This window comes from Manis pentadactyla, chromosome 2, assembly GCF_030020395.1.
Source record: "Manis pentadactyla isolate mManPen7 chromosome 2, mManPen7.hap1, whole genome shotgun sequence".
NCBI classification, from domain to species: domain Eukaryota; kingdom Metazoa; phylum Chordata; class Mammalia; order Pholidota; family Manidae; genus Manis; species Manis pentadactyla.
The window spans coordinates 16742686-16761058 of NC_080020.1; the positions used below are offsets into that span (position 1 = coordinate 16742686).

Genomic DNA, 18373 nt, shown 5'->3' on the forward strand with positions numbered 1-18373 from the left:
TAAAATCCACTAACATTTACAAATACTCATTTATATATCAGACTGACTGCTACAAAATTAATTAGAAGAGTGAGGTTTTACTATGTGTATATAAAACAAACACAGGACATTGTTGGATCATTTCGGGATGTTCCTGGAAGCCCATGTACTAGATGTCTTTCAATCCAGTATTTCAAGGTTCAGGGAATACTCACCACTGCTAGCACTCCCCTCTCTTTTGCTGCGGGAACCCCCACTGCTGTCTCTGCCAGACTTTATGCGCTAGAACAAGAAGAGGATGAGTTTAAAAGTGAAATTCCTTCAAAGCTAAACAATTTTTAAAATTAACATTACTGTGTAACCCTTAAGGATTAGTGTTTCCCTTTCCTAAAAGCTGGGTCCAAACCGATGGTTACCTGAGAACTGATTCTACAGGCAGAAAGACTGCGATGTTCTGTAAGTAAAGGGTTCAGAGTCTGAGCTCCAACAGGGCAACCTGTCCCTAGTGAACATACTCAGATGGTGCTCCCACCTACAGGGGCAGGGTAACCCCCGCTTATCCAAACAACCTAAAAACCAAATCTTTTCTTGACATGAAAGTTCAGGTCTTAAACATGATATTTAAGGGGGATGGAAGAGGAGAAGAAGGTGATCTACAGAAGGGTTACTTCCTGCATCAGTCCTATTCTATAATGGCTGGACTTGAACTATTTTAGGGAAACACAGGTAAACTGTCTTTTGAAATTCAACTTTTACAACAAAGGCACCACTAAAATTTCACAAAATACCTAAGATCTGTTCAACAGTGTACTTTCTTGATACAAATTCACCCTTAAAACATAAGAAATATCTCCAATGGTAACATTCATAAGTTATATGAATAACTTATAAAAAACTTTCTTTTTATATCTTATGATTATTTTGTGTTTTGCTTAAGTGTTAGGAGTTTTATGTTAACACTGAATCTACCTTGAGCCACACTGCCAGATTCTCATATGCATAATGGTTCTTTCAGAGACAGAATAGTTAGTGAATAGAAACAGACAGCTTTTGATATTTACTCTTTAATTAAATTAAAATTTCTTAACATAGGTTCATATATTTAGATATTGAATAATATAAACATAATTGCAAATTTAATTCAATGAAAAAAATTATTCCCTTAACCCTGGCAACTCCCCAAATATTTATGAATTATCCGATCATGGGTGAGGTAGGAAAAAAAAGTCCTCTTAATAATTCAAAACTCATTTCTATAAAATGAAGCACTGCTAAAATTTAGGATTTTCAAATACATGCAAACCTGCTCAAATTTTTCTATTAAAAAAAAACTTCCCTTGAAACACCACCTCTCCCCTTCCCTACAACAAATGAAAATCTAAAAATGATGTAACAAAATAAAAGTTTAAATATCTATTATCACATTTTGTATTTCAAACCTTGGTTCTCATCTTATCCACAGATTAATAATTTCCAAAATATCTAAAAGACCTACACAATGCTAAAATAATTAAACCCATAAAGACAAATGCCCATATAACTTGAAAGTTTTTAAAATCAAATGTGAGAAAATATCTCGTGTCCTGCTTAGGTAACCCTGTGTGCAGCATGGGACAGTTTAGGAAAGTGAGCACTTTCCAGGATACTGAGTCCTCTACATGCTACCCCCGCTCCTTGCTCTCTCCTAGAATGTTCCAATCCTGGGCTCACAGCCACCTTTAATTAAGTCTCTTTAAATCCTCCTTACATTTTTTCCAGCCCAGAACCATAAGTATGTCCACACTAGGAGCCCTGGGTCCCTTGTTTGCCCACCTGTCTTTCTGCTTCACCCACCAAGAGAAACCTAATCCTGGTTCAATGACTTCCCTTTGCCTCTCCTGCTCCTGGAAACTGTGCCCTGCTGGAGACAAGTTACAGGACCACAGGCCTCTCCGCTGCCGATCAGACCCCTTGCCCTGCCCCAGGAAAGGCAGCGAGTTCCGAACAGGCCCCTCTGTCCTCTTGACTCCAGGCAACCGGCGGCCCCTCCCACTTTGTGCATGAAAGGCGGCCGGCATCTCCGTGGGACTCCCTGTCTGCCAGCCCTTGCTCATCTAGGACCACCCTGTGTGTAACTGGGATGCTCAGTCCACGTGCCCCCAGCGCTGGTGCATGTCTCACACTCACGCTCACATCCTGCTTGCTTAGCTTTCTCTTCTACCATGTTCCTGTGGGCAGAGAACATGGTTTCTTATCCTCTCCCAACTGCACACCTATTTACCGTTGAAAATCAATGAATTCCACCATAATGAACCTTGTGTACCAACCGCTCTATTAGCTGTAGCAATGATTTTGTGTGGAAGTTACAGAGATAGCAAGTTCAGAATAAAATCAAAACATTTATCAAAACATAGTTCAAAGAAATGTGAAGAATCAAGACTCAGTTAACTTTTTATCTCTGATACCACTTATGCTATTGAGGTTTCATCATTAGCATTTTTGGTTATCATCTAACACAGCCCTCAAAGGACAGAGCTACTGCATATGCAATCCCAGGAGACAACAGGGTGCCTGCTGGGTGGATCAGATGCCACTGGTGGTGCACCACGTGTACCCCACAGCTGGCCTGAGAGCTGCTCCTGTCCTGTATGCATGTGGTGAGGGATACAGCAGGCCCAGGGAGCCCTGAGGAACTAAAGGAACCCAGGAGAGGGACTGTGTCACTGAGGCCATAAACAGCTGCTACTAAGTCAGGCAAAGTAAAAATCACAGTGTCCACTATATTCATCAACATGGAGGTGATCAACCTTAGGGTAATTTTAGCTGCAAGAGTGTAAGGAGTCAAGGATAGACTGATTCGAAGGGTTCCTGGGAGGTGACAACATAAAGATCAAGAGTAGATAACTTACAGTAGATTCTTCAGCTAGGAGAAGGGAATAATGACAGTGGGGCAGATCCAGATTTTGCAGGGCCTTAAGCTTATATAGTCTCAGGGAACCTTCTGGAGAAAGAGAATATAAAACTACCAAAATAAAATAGGTACAACAATAAAAATTTATATAGAAGGGGCCTATGCAAATGAAGGCCTGAAGCTTAAGCTCCACCCTCCATAGAAAATGTCCCCAGTAATGGTGGCTTGTGAATTCCGCAGTATACCAAGGGCAGTGACTGCTCCTGGTGGCTCTCCTGCCAATAGGCCAGACTTCTGGAGGACCCAGGGCCCTGTCTTATACTGACACATCTGATACATGACCCACCTCATCTATAGAGTACCAGGCACATTTTAGGAGCACAATAAATGTTTGTTAAGCATAGTCATATTGATGTTCTCATTATATGGTATATGAAGAATCCAGATAGGAGAAATACTTTTTCCATCTTTTCACTTTATAAAGTTCAAGGGAATTTGTATTCACTTTGGAGTGGTGTGAAGTAGGGCCTGATAGTAGATAAGAGAGAAAGCACTGAAACAATGTTTGACAGAAATGAATCTCATCACATTAACACTAAAATGTGAAGGAAACAGCACAGCAAAGGAAACCATCAAGAAAATGAAAAGCAGCCTACTGAATGGAAGCAGGTATGTGCCAATGATAGATCCAAAAAGGGGTTAATATCCAAAATATATAAAGAACTCATTACTCAACATTGAAAAAAATAATCCAATTAAATAATGGGCAGAGGACCTGAACATTTTTCCAAAGAAGATATACAGATAGTCAACAGACACATGAAAAGATGTTCCATATCACTAATCATCAGGGAAATGCAAATCAAAACCATAATGCAATTCACTTCACATCAGTCAGAATGGCCACTGTCCAAAAGATAAGAAATAACAAGTGTTGGCAAGGATGTGAAGAAAAGGGAACCCTTGTATACTGTTGGTGGGACTGTAACCTGGTACAGTTGCTATGGAAAATAGTACTGAGGTTCTTCAAGTCTCTAAAGATAAAAATACCATATAACCCAATAATTCCACTTCTGGGAATTTACCGGAAGAAAACAAAATAATTCAAAAAGATATATGCACCCCTATGTTCAGCACCACATTATTTACAATACCTAAGATGTGCAAACAACCTCAGTGTCCACTGATAGATGAATGGATAAATAAGATGTGGTATACATATGCCATGGAATATTACTCAGGCACGAAAAGGAATAAATTCTTGCCCTTTGGGACAACATGATGGACCTAGAGAGTATTATGCTAAGTGAAGTTAGTCAGACAGAGAAAGACTAATACCACATAATTTCACTTATATGTGGAATCTAAAAAATTAAACATACAAAATAGAAATAGAAACAAGACTCACAGACACAGAGAACAGACTGGTGGTTGCCATAGAGGAGGAAGAGGAGGGATGGGTGTAATAGGTGGAAGGAATAAACTTTCAATTATAAATAAGTCACAGGGAAGAAAAGTACAGCATAGGGAATATGCAGTCTATAATAATATCTTTGTATGTTATAGATGGTAACTACAATTATCTTGGTGAGCATTTTGCTATGTATGTAATTGGCAGTTCACTGTATTGTACACCTGTAATCTCTATAATACTGTATAATAAAAATAAATAAATAAAATGTGAAGGAAGCAGTCACATAATGGACTATGGAACCAAAAATGACTGAGATCTTTATCGATTGACATGGAAAGATGTCCATGTTATCTTCCTAAGTGGTGGGGAAAAGCAGGTTGTAAGATAGTGTTTTCGTAAAAGTACCATTTTTGTAAACAAAAGGTCCCATTTAAAAAAATATCTATGTATTGATATGTATTTGTATATATTTGTAAAAATACCTGGGAAGATATACACCAAAATGCTGATAGTGATCTCAAAGTGGTGAGATGAATGATTTCACTTTTTCCTTCATATATCTGTATTTAAATTAATGTTACTTATAATAGTAATCTATCTGAATTTTTAAATGAACTTTTTTTTAATGATATGAAAAAAAAAAGATGGCATGCCTCTTCTGGGAAAGCTATACCATTCAACTTAAAAAAAATTACATGGTACATGGAGGGGCATAGTAGATATAAATAAAATAGTAGAACAAATTAAATAAACAAGTATTGGAAAAGAGAAACTTTTCCTTTGAAACCTATGCTTCAATGAATACACATCATAGTCATATACTCTTCTTCTGAAATTGGAATAAAATCAGAGCCTTTAAAGTTGATGCATCCTTACAGGTCACATGAACAGTGCTACTCAAAGTCTGAAAACACTGCCAGCCCACAAATGTCACCTGCCCTTCCTTGATGAGGGGAACACAGAACTCAAGAGTGAGGGTTCACAAACTTCACAGTGGTCTGGCATTTCTGACATGAGTGCATCATTATTCTTCTAGTGATGTCGGTGACAGGTCAGAGAGCAGAACGACTTCACTGCAGTCTGAGAAGTGCTGACCTAGATAGAGCGCTGTCCTCATTTCACAACTGATGAGTCTGGAAAGGATGAATGTCCATGCCAGGTCACATAGCGGATCAACGGTCGAGTCAGGAGAAAAGCCCAGAATTTTATTCCATAAGACTAGAATTTTGTCCAATAGAACAAGCAGCAATTACTTGTTACCTAGTTAAGGGTTCTTAAGATTGGCTCTGACTTCAAATTCAAGAGAAAACAGAGTTTAAGACATTTCTTTGTGGCTTCAATTCCAAAGAATCCATGAACATGGCTGTAACGTCCCACCCTCAAGGCCTCTTCTCATACTTTTTCCTCTCCGTATCCTATTCCAAGCGTATAGACACACCCACTCCAAACACTAGCTGCTCCAGGAACCACCCCTGAATTCCTCATCTTGAGCTGACCTTCTCCACCTCTCAATTCCACAGTTCTTCATGTTCCCTCTACTACAGGGCTCCCTGTGCTGCCTGGCAGAGTAGCCTGTGTTCACTTTTATTCTCCCACATGTCTTGAGAACCTTGAGCACTGAGGCCAACTCATACATATCACTCTACCTTGCACAATGCATGATCCATTGTAATAATGCTTCCTGAATGGATGAACTAAGGAACTAACACACGCAATACAGGAAAGCCCTAAAATCAGTGGCTTTTAACAAAAGCAGAATTGGTAACCTTACCCTAGAAAATGTAACCAATGCCTAAATCACAAATTTGATACCAAACATATATATTATCTTACTTTTGTTGAACTCTGTAAATGCAAAATAATGTATAAAATGTGCAATGAAACTCTTGTAGCATTATGTATATAAACTTGTAAAATTTTGCATTTTTTCCATACAATTTTAAAGCTATACTTTTATGAGATCTTAATACTGACTCTCTGTCCTTTTATTTATTTTCATTTACTTTCTATTAAGGTATCATTGATAAATACTCTTATGAAGGTTTCACAAGAAAAACAATGTGGTTATTGCATTCACCCTTATTATCAAGTATTATCAAGTTCCCCCTATACTCCATTGCAGTCACTGTCCATCTCCTAGGAATTTACCCAAAGAAAACAACATTTCAGATTCGAAAAGGCGTATGCACCCCTATGTTTATCACAGCACTATTTACAATAGCCAAAATATGGAAGCAACCTAAGTGTCCAACAGTAAATGAATGAATCTCTGTCCTTTTAAGAAATATAAACAAAAGGGTTTCTGCTCAACTAGATTGTATATTTATTTTCATTAGCTTTTGGGAATAACTGGAAATTTAAAGATAAGAACAGCATCTTCATTAGTTTTGAAAGTCATATGGCATTTGTCAAGTTGAGAATTTCTTGAAATTGCAGATTACTTTGGGGGAAGATAAGAAATCTTGGGACAGCATTTCTCTATTTGACTATTTCAAAAATTTAGGAATTTGCTTTTAAAAATGGAAAGTATTATTAATATACTCCTATTTTGGGGCCAGCAATTAAAACATTCTCTACTTTGTGAATTACTTATCCATTTTCTTTTGCCTCTTAATAGTTTCCTCTTGCTCTGTAATCCTCTTTGGCAATTTGGCTCTATCTCTCTTCCTTCTCTTATTAAAATACTAATTCTTCAGTTATTGTTCTTTTCCAGACATACAATCAAGTTTGAAAGAATTCGTTGCAGTTAATCCTTTTTTGTGTTCAGTGAAGCAGAAATGCAAAATGTATCTTAAAAAACAGCATTTCTAACAAGAACAGAGTGATAGATCAATGGAATAGAATAGAGAGCCCAGATATATAAACCCACACTTATATGGCCAATTAATACATGATAAAGAAGCCATAGACATACAATGGGGAAATGACAGTCTCTTCAACAACTAACTGGTGTTGGCAAAACTGGACAGCTACATGCAAGAGAATGACACTGGATTACTGTCTAACTCCATACACAGGAGTAAACTCGAAATGGATCAAAGGCCTGAATGTAAGTCATGAAACCATAAAACTCTTAGGAGATTAAAAAATGGGTGGAGAATATATGAAGAGACAATTTTCCAGAGAAGAAATTCAGATGGCCAACAGACACATGAAAAGATGCTCCACATCACTAATCATCAGGAAAACGCAAATTAAAACCACAATGAGATATCACCTCACACCAGTAAGGATGGCCAGCATCGAAAAGACTAAGAACAACAAATGCTGGTGAGGTTTTGGAGAAACGGGAACCCTCCTACACTGCTGGTGGGAATGTAAACTAGTTCAACCATTGTGGAAAGCAATACGGAGGTTCCTCAAAACACTAAAAATAGAAATACCATTTGACCTGGGAATCCCACTCCTTGGAATTTACCCAAAGAATACAAGTTCTCAGATTCAAAAAGACATATGTACCCCTATGTTTATTGCAGCACTATTTGCAATAGCCAAGATATGGAAGCAACCTAAGTGTCCATCAGTAGATGAATGGATAAAGAAGAGGTGGTACATATACACAACGGAATACTGTTCAGCCATAAGAAAGAAACAAATCCTACCATTTGCAACAACATGGATGGAGCTAGAGGATATTATGCTCAGTGAAATAAGCCAGGCGGGGGAAGACAAGTGCCAAATGACTTACCTCATTTGTGGAGTATAACAACGAAGCAAAACTGAAGGAACAAAATAGCAGAAGACTCACAAACTCCAAGAAGGGACTAGTGGTTACCAAAGGGGAGGGGTTTGGGAGGGTGGGTGCGGAAGGAAGGAGAAGGGGATTGAGGGGTATTATGTTTAGTACACATGGTGTGAGCAGGCATGGGGAAGATAGTGTAGCACAGAGAAGGCAAATAATGAATCTGTGTCATCTTACTACACTGATGGACAGTGACTGCAATGGAGAATAGGTGGGGATTTGATAATATGGGTAAATGTAGTAACCACATTGTTTTTTCACGTGAATCCTTCATAAGAGTGTATATCAATAATACCTTAATAAAAAAACTCTTAGAAGAAAACAGGCAAAATCTCTTGAATATAAATATGAGTAACTTTTTCATGAACATATCTTCTCGGGCAAGGGAAACAAAAGCAAAAATGAACAAGTGGGACTACATTAAACTAAATAGCTACTGTACAGCAAAGGACACCATCAGTACAACAAAAAGGCATCCTACAGTATGGGAGAATATATGTATAAATGACATTTTTGGTAAGTGGTTAACATCCAAAATATATTAAGAGCTCACATGCCTCAACACCCAAAAAGCAAATAACCCAATTAAAAAATGGGTGGAGGATCTGAACAGAAACTTCTTCAAAGAAGAAATTCAGATGGCCAACAGACACATCGAAAGATGCTCCACATTGCTAGTCATCAGAGAAATGCAAATTAAAACCACAATGAGATATCACCTCACACCAGTAAGAATCACCACCATCCAAAAGACAAACAACAACAAATGCTGGCGAGGTTGTGGAGAAAGGGGAACCCTCCTGTACTGATGGTGGGAATGTAAACTAGTTCAGCCATTGTGGAAAGCAGTATGGAGGTTCCTCAAAAAGCTCAAAATAGAAATACCATTTGATCGAGGAATTCCACTTCTAGGAATTTACCCTAAGAATGCAGCATCCCAGTTTGAAAAAGACAGATGCACCCCTATGTTTATTGCAGCACTATTTACAATAGCCAAGAAATGAAAGCAACCAAAGTGTCTATCAGTAGATGAATGGATAAAGAAGATGTGGTACATATACACAACGGAATATTATTCAGCCATAAGAAGAAAACAAATCCTACCATTTGCAACAACATGGATGGAGCTAGAGGGTATTATGCTCGGTGAAATAAACCAGGCAGAAAAAGACAGGTACCAAATGATTTCACTCATATGTGGAGTATAAGAACAAAGAAAAAACTGAAGGAACAAAACAGCAGCAGACTCACAGAACCCAAGAATGGACTAATGGTTGCCAAAGGGAAAGGGGTTGGGGAGGGTGAGAGGGAAGGGAGGGATAAGGGGATTAAGGGGCATTACGATTAGCACACATAGTATGGGGGGGGCTTGGGGAAGGAAGTATAGCCCAGAGAAAAGTAGTGAGTCTATAGCATTTTACTATGCTGATGGACAGTGACTTTAATGGGTTATGTGGTGGGGACTTGATAATAGGGGGGAATATAGTAACCACAATGTTCCTCATGCGAAACATGAGCATAAAATTGTGTATCAATGATACCTTAATAAACAAAAACAAAAACAAAAAAACCCCAGCATTTCTAAAGGGCTAGAGTTCAGTGTCCAGGAGCTAGCTCACATTACACTGGGGCTCATAGTGTCCAGACATAGCAGAGTGAGTCTTCTTTGCTTGGCCAACAGCCCTGTGCTTGGGATTGCTTACTGTTGGCACTAATGAATACACAGTGTGTAAAGTTTTCTTCTTACTCAGGAATGTAGGTCTCCCAAGCGCAAAGGAGGAGAAGAACCTTTTCTATAACAGCTCCAGGGAGAGGATGAGTTTCCTTGAAAAATCAGTCTATATAAATAAACTTCTAGGTTTAACATCCTAAAATAGGAGTTGGGGCTCAGGGAGATACATTACCCTAACATGTATAAACTGATTTAATTTATCCTTCTTTCTTAGATCTACACAAATTCATATCCATTCTCAAGCAATTGAAAAAAAAACATGGCCTGATTTATTTTGTCTTATGCCCCTGCCCCAAATCACATTCCATATCCTGAGCTGTAATTTGATCATTTGCAAGGTGACCCTTTTAGAGCATAAACTCTAGACTAGTTCTTCTCAAACTTCAGTGAATATAAAAATTACTCTGAGAAGTTTTTTAAGAAGATACATCACAGATTATGCTCAGTGAAATAAGCCAGGTGGAGGAAGACAAGTATCAAATGATTTCATTCATCTGTGGAGTATAAGAACAAAGCAAAAACTGAAGGAACAAAACAGCAGCATCTCACAGAACCCAAGAATGGACTAACAGTTACCAAAGGTAAAGGGTGGGGAGGATGGATGGGAAGGGAGGGATAAGGGCAATAAGGGACATTATGATTAGCACATATAATGTTGAGGGGCGGCACAGGGAAGGCAGTATAGCACAGAGAAGACAAGTAGTGATTTTATAGCACCTTACTATGCTGATGGACAGTGACTGTAATGAGGTATGTGGTGGAGACTTGATAATGGAGGGAATCTAATAAACATAATGTTGCTCATGTAATTGTATATTAATGATACCAAAAAAGAAAAAAGATACATATACAGATTCTTGGACTAAATGCCCAGAGATTTTAATTCTGGGTTTGGGGTAGGTCTAGAGTAGGGCCCAATATTTTCTAATTCTAAAGAAGTCCCCAGGCGATTCTGATGCCATATTGGTCCACAGCTTACATAGAATAGCACTATTCTGAGACCCTAACTCCTAAGCAATTTATGGTGAGCTGACGGCAAGGTACATTTTAATTTAATTCAGGGTGTGAGTCACCAACTTTTGCAGGTGCAGAGTAAGTACTATTTATCAACTGAAAGAAATTACTTGCACCTTTTCTACTATCCATAGGGAGCAAGGCACAGTAGTTAGAAGTCTAGACATGGGAGCCAGCCTGCCTGGATCTGAATCCTAGATCTGCCCCCAACAACTTTGTGACCTAGAGAAAGTTACTTAGGCACTCTGGGCCTCAGTTTTCTCATCTGTAAAAAAAAAAAAAATACCATATCCAACATTATAGAGTATGATTAAATTAATACTTGAAAAATGCTTAGAACAGTGCCTGCACTTATCATGCCATCAATAGATGTTAGCTGTTGCTATTATTAAAGACCTGTTAAGTGGATATAATAAACTAGAATTAAAGGGGAAACTGTAGTGAGAAATATGAAGATGGCTAACATTGTTCAGGAACCATGTTGTCCAACCTCTCTACTTCTCCTTTTCCTTCTGCTGCCAAACTTCTGCCATTACGAGCACTTCCAGAGGAAAGAAAGGGATAAAGATGTGGTGGTGGGGCAGGTGGGGGGCTTAACAATTCTGTATTCTTTTCAGAAGTTCCAGGTAGAGATTTTATGTAATGATCTATGATATCTCTGGCTTTAATTACATGGCTATTTCACAACATGTCTTAAGTTAACAATTACAGAAGAGCTCTCCTACAAATAATCACAGAGGCCAGTAGAGCTTTAGCAAGAAACACCTGAAAATTAGACTGATTGTAGAAAGTTACCAACTATATAAAAGATACTTGACTGTCTAACAATGTGAAAATGTTTAAAGAAATCAAGAAATATCTGTACAACAGAGAATTATACACGTATTAACAATTTTATGAAAAAATTCTAATTACATAGGAAAAATGTTAGTTTTTGCACTGAGACAGATTCTAAATAAGAAACAGAAGACTGACAAGTTTTAAGTTCAAATTTAGAAAAGGAGAGCATCCTTAATTTAGAAGTATTTATTTTATTTTGTTTCATGACTAATGGTGTTTTATACACTACACAAGCCAGGAAATAGAATAAATAGCCTGCCCCATAGGCTCACTATCTAAGAAAGATAAATTGAAATGTAACATCTAACAATTAACTGAGAAGTCAGCCCTCAGATATATTGCGAATTCTTTCTCGTTATATAAATGTTAGCTGTTGCTACTATTAATGACCTGTTAAGTGGATATAATAAACTGGAATTAAAGGAGAAACTGTAATGAGAAACATGAAGATGGCTAATATAGTTCAGGAACCACATTGTCCAACCTCTTTACTTCTTCTTTTCCTTCTAATGCCAAACTTCTGCCATTCAAGAAGAAATAAGTCTATTTCTTCTTTCTAGAACCTTACTTTTCAATAATTATTTTCATCCACTCTGTGTTTATAAGCAAAATTTAAGTGAGAAAACATCAAGAAAATATTTACTTTGATTTAAGATTAAAATTAAAGAGGAGTACTGAAGAATAGTAGAGAACTTGATTTCAAGGAAATTGAAGAGAAAGTGCTTCCTGGATGAGGACTGTGACTCTAAAGAAAGATTAAGGAATAACATCTGAAGGAAAGATATTAAGAAGAAGCTATAATGAAAAAAGACATCTAAATGACATTGTGTTTTATACCGATTACAATGAGAGCAGTGATAAAATATCACCAAAAGAGGCATTGATCAAACACAGTGAAACATTAATAATTTGGGTAAATAAATATGATAAACTTTGGATAACTTAAATGCATCAATGGTAACTCATAAGTTTACTAAAGTTTCTTAATTAAGCCATTAGGGGATTGTTTAGTGAGTACAATATAAGGATAAGAGGTCAGATCTATGAGAGAAACTGACAAAAGTTTACTATATTCAATGACTATATAAATATCCGGATGGAAGAGGAATTAAGATGCTGAGCTGTAATTAGAATTAAAGTAGAATTAAAGGGGAAACTTTTATTTTCCCCTTTAATTCATATATTCATTTACATTCATATATTCATTTACAGCAGTAAGATTTGTTAGCCTACGGAAGTATTAGTCCATAGCACTGTCAGATGAAAAAATAAGTTTAACAACATATATAGAGAATGCAGTAAAGGAAAGAAGGTCAGGGAAGAGGAAAAAGCCAGGGAAGAAAGTAAGCAAGTGCAAAGGGGAGGCACTGCTGAAAGACCAAAAGCAAGGATGATATTTTGTAGTGTAGGTGATCCTCTAAAACCTGGCCAAAGCGAAGCCATCTTGGTTACAGAAGTCATCTTAAAATTAGCTACTGGGCCACATTCCTGGGCTGTAGTCACAGGAGCGAGGAGGGGTCTCTCCCTGGTCTTTGTCACTTAGGATGAGGCACAAAGAATGCAGAAGTGCTTTGTGTCAGAAGAGAGACATCCAGGTAAGAACAACTCCAGGATGGCCTGCTTTTCTACACGTGATGACTTGTGTTCCTGTAGATGGCACCTTTTTCCTGACCCTTGATAAAAGCTAGCCTAACAGGAGAGTGGATGGGGACTTTGGCAGAGCAGCTGCCTGAGTGCCGTCCACCCCTCTGTAAGTGACCCCTCAGTAAACCCATTTACTTGCTAAGCTGGACTTGTCCGAGTCATTCTTTGGCCCATTGGTTCCCTCACAATATGGAGGAAGGCACTTCTTTTATATCTCTCTGGGAAATTCACATGACATACCTATAATGTTCAACTAAGATATAACAAAGTAAATGGGAGAGTTAAGTGGTAAACTAAGAAAACTGTGTAAAAGTAATTCCGAGTCTCTTTAAAATGTGAGTATTTTTGGCCTTTACCCCTCGAATTCATTTCCCAGGAATTCTTAGAATCCATGTTTCCTAGATCTTGAGTTAAGATCCTTTGTGAACCAGCTGCAAGGAAATTCCCAGGAATGATGTTCACAAACTTATTGTTTGAGTGAGGTCAACACCAGAAGTCTGCCAAATCAGAGATCGTAATGCATACCAATTCTACTTTTTTAAGGTTATACCTTACAAGAAGTGTATTATGTATGATCATGTTTGTGTTTTGTGTTTACTGTTCAGTATAATTAAATTAATGAAGCTTAAACTTATGAAGTCTTAGGAATTTGACTCTTTCCGCATGCATCCCTGGTTCTACGCTACGTAACTTTACATAACAACTAATTTTGAGTTCCCAAGAATGTTCTTGGTTTGAAATATATGTTCCTTTTGATCCATCTTAATGGAACAAATTTAATAGTAATTATGATGACAATTAGGATAATTTGAGCCTCCATTTATACCAATTCAATTTCACAGAGATTTCATACAGACTATCTAATTTAATTAGCAATTGGTACATGGTATAAACTGGTCTTCACAGCTGGTTTTAACTATATACCCTAGCATGGCATTTAATATTAGCTTAACATTTCACAGGATTTTTAAGGTAAAAATCTATGTCATACTCACAATCCTTTTACAACTGATACTTTAAAAAAGAGAATAAAACAATCAGATCACATATTCAAAGCAAAAACAAGATAGATTTTAAGGTAAAAATCTATGTCATGCTCACAATCCTTTTACAACTGATACTTTAAAAAAGAGAATAAAACAATCAGACCACACATTCAAAGCAAAAACAAGATAATCATATTTAAAAGCAAATACAGAATTTAGATTTAATTACCCAACATAATTAAATTCTTGAAAAATTCTAAGCTTTAGGATATTTCCTTTCTATGAAAAGCAGACACTCAAAAATCATGTTAAATTTTAAAATATTCTAGGCTCAAACTTAGGAGAAATTATTCTTTTAAAGAAGTGAAAATAAGACCTTTGCTATTCCACATTCTGCATGGATCACAGAAATATATTTAAAATGCTCCCATGTATATCAGTATTATTCTCAAAGTCATGCTCTGCTACATGATGAAACAGCTTAAAGAAAAGGTACAGTTATACACAAGTAATTGCCTCTAAGTTTCTGTGGGCCACAGGACTCTCCAATTAAACTAAATCTTTAAATTAACCTATAAATTATTCTGTATTGTAGAAAATTACAATTATTTTTCTACTATAGCTATCCACTAAAGACTATTTTGAATTTATTGCACTTTATCCTATCAGTAAAGTAGTTCTTTACAGAATTTTGTCCTAAAACTAGAATTATAGTTATTCCTTCTTTTTTGCCAGAGCAGAAAAAAAAATCAACTTAATTTTACTAATAGAACACTGCAGCATTACTTAGCTAAGCTAGAGAGGGCTGACATTTAAAAAATGAACAGCAGTTTTCAGCCATATGAAATACCTGTTCCCTTATTTCTTTCATTTTTTCCAATCTCTTGAGTTTTGTTGCATATTCTTGAACTTCTTTTAATCCAATATCTGTACAGAGACGAACCAAGAAACGCAGACCTAAATTATGAAAAATATTTTTAGAAAAGTATTTATGCACAGTGTTGAAAGTACAACAAATCAACAAATAGTCTTGGGACATGTAGGAATGATGTTCACAAATACTGTTTGTTTCTCTTGAAAAATAACCACACTTTATATTCTCTGGCCTTGGGAAAACTGACTTCCTTGGAAGGCAGTTTAAGGGGATTCTCTCCACCTGCCCTGCCCTCAGGTGAGACCATACCATCTACAATCAGGCCCTTCTAATACCCCGTCTCCTCATCTGCTTTTCCTTTATACCATCTAGACAACTGACATGATGTATTTGTTGTCTTTCTCTTCAGCTCCACAAGACCAAGGATTTCCATAGTTTGGTTTTGTTTTCTGCCATATCCACAGTGCTAGAACAGTGCTGTGTACCTAACACTGCAGTTACTCCATAAGAATTTGTAAATAAGTGACCAATTTAGGCCATTAACATATTGCAAAAGTAGTAGTACTAAAATAATAAAAAATGTTATGCATTACTAAACTACCTATGCATACATTGATCTTAATAATTCACAATAAGAAGGTAATTTACATATTTTACAATAATACTCGACTATTTTTCTTATCTACCCATGTTTAGGAAGAATGGCTTAGGAAGAGTTAATGTGAAAAAAAATCATTATTTTTGGTAGATGTCCTCTGAAATTTAGTATGTTATCTGTGACTCTATAGAGCAGGTCAATTTCTGATGACTGAAGAAGGTATTTTAAGACTGAATTATCCTATTGGGTTGATCAGAAAACCACTCTGCTCAGAATGAGACACTGCATGTGCAAAAATGTTTCTTCTATGGCTCTAAGTTTGACTATTGATATTTTTTTTGGAAATTATCCAGGCCAAAGTCATTTTGGACACTCCCTATGTCATAGATATTCATTTACTTCTTAGAGTGAATCTTAAACTCTAGTGAATCTTAAACTCTACATAAAGAAAGAAATGTGAACTTGCTTGGAACTAGTCCCTTTACTGGCCCAGCGTTGAGGTACTATGGCTACGGCAGTGGTTCCCAACAGGAGCAATTTTGTCCCCCAGAGGACATTTGGCAGTATCTGGAGATAGCTCTGTTTTTCATAACTCAGGTGTGTGTGTTTAAGAGCTACTAGCACCTATTGGGTAGTGGCCAGGGATGCTGCCCAACATTCAGTAATCCACAGGATGGCCTCCCACAGCACAGGATTATCTGGTCCCAAATGTTAACCATGCCAAGGCTGAGAAACTTTTGCCTAGCAGACTGTTGGGTTGCTCCATTTTCACAAAAAGATATTACTATTATCTCTCATTTAATTTTTAAAACACCAGTTCTCTAATGTGACTGAGATAAAGAATCACATAAAAAACTTTTTAAAAAGAAATAGGAAAAATTAGATAACTGGCTCCACTGCAAACCTAAATGAGAATATCTGTAGGCTGGGCAAGAAATCTGTACTTTTTAAAAGTTTTACAAGTAATTCCCATGTACTCTGTTTCCTGACTGGCATTTGGAAACTACTGCTTAAGGTAATGAATCTACTTCTAATCAGCACCAGAAGACCCCTCACTCCTAACTTTCTACCCAAAGGCCATAATTCTGAGCTCTCTGTTGTATAGCTTTTATAGAAGTCAAATTGAGAAAAATATTAATGAAGGAACATGCAATACATCTAATCCCTGAATCAGGCTGAACCACTGGGAAACTTGGCTTAGAAAAGATTTGTTTTTACTGAGTTGAAATGTGTTGTTTCATGTTCACAGAAGGACAAAATTACAAAGTCTCTTTTAAACATGTTATTTCATTTGCTGTAGGGATGTTATTAAAGCAAGGAGCTACTACATCTTTCTATGACTTTATCTACTATATTTCTCAGTGTATCAACATGAATGAATCCAGAGTGGGAAACATATTCTTCTTCCCAAGGAACTGCTTTTTGTTTCCTCATTAAAAGTAAAGATGATATAATTAATTGATTGTGTTTTTTCTCTTTCTCTTAGCCACAAGGCTATTCAGGGCTAATACTGAGTTTAGTGGGAATATGTGGCATATGAACATGGTTATTTGTATTTTTCTCAGTGTTACTGCTGTAGTACTTCATATCATTACTTTAAGTTCCACCAAATTCATTGCTCAACAAGATGGGGATAAATAAATATTTTCTACAAAGCTAACTTTACAAAAAGGAAATAAGGAATATACCAATTTGATGTTTTAAAATTAAAGTAACATTAAAACTCATTTGCTATCAGTATCAGTGAGCATTTGTGTTCTATTTTCATAAACTCTAAAAGTATTTTTTTAACCTCAAGGAATTGCATACTAAATAAATAGTTAAAAATCCTGTTTCTATAAAACGTCATAGTTTATGAACTTAAAAAAATAACTTAAAGTTTATTTTTAAAATTTCATAAAACTTTGAAGTATAGGTTTGTTTACTATTGAAGAGAATTCAGTGATATATGTAAATCCATCACCAATTAAATTCTAGAAAAATGTGCACTTGCATAGTCAAATATTCTGATCTTATAGGCACATATTGAACCATATGTATCACAAATTATAGGTTGGCTTCCATGTTTATGATTACTATAGCAAACACAATTATTACATATTAGGACATAAAATGTGAGAACCTCTACCTTCAAATTTACAAAATGTAAACTCACTTACATTCAACGTTTTCTGGAAATTTTCTGTGAATATCTTTGTAAGTATCTAATGCTTTCTGGTAGTTACCTATAAACAAAAAAGGAAAAACACACTAGCAGATTATAGATACTAGGATTCTGCAAAGTATTAGTTTTAATCCAATGTACTGTCACCGTTTAATTGGCTTAGTAAGAAGACTTTCATGTTTGCCACAAGCACGTATAACCAATCTTAATACAACATCTAGAAGACAATGTACAAATAAAAGATATTTGAAAAAGGGACAGAGCAGAATTAAATGGGTGATGGATGAAACTTACTTCTAATTTTTAAAATACATATGTTAGTGGCAAAAAATTAAGATCTATTCAGTTTCCTAGAAATTAAAGATTATTTCAGATGAACACTGACAAATTTAAAAAAAAATTAAGTGATAGACTAACATTAACTTCAATGTCATTCACTAAGAAAAGATGAAAAATAATTTTTTTGTAGTTTTTATTTTGAAACAGTTCATAGAAA

General features: G+C 36.3%; 1 protein-coding gene across 5 annotated transcripts in view; it reads right to left on the reverse strand.

Moving 5' to 3' along the window:
* The window catches only part of IFT88 (intraflagellar transport 88), a 188826-nt gene that overhangs the window by 38016 nt on the left and 132437 nt on the right, over positions 1-18373 (reverse strand). For 3 of the 5 annotated variants that reach the window (XM_057490395.1, XM_036910152.2, XM_057490401.1), the window contains 3 exons: positions 17873-17938; positions 15092-15198; positions 195-261 (listed from right to left, as the gene is read on the reverse strand). In XM_057490395.1, the coding sequence (XP_057346378.1) occupies positions 195-261; positions 15092-15198; positions 17873-17938 (240 nt within the window). Of the gene's footprint in view, positions 1-194; positions 262-5386; positions 5417-15091; positions 15199-17872; positions 17939-18373 lie in introns of those variants that run through there. The other 2 variants (XM_057490400.1, XR_008993219.1) reach the window with 2 other exon arrangements.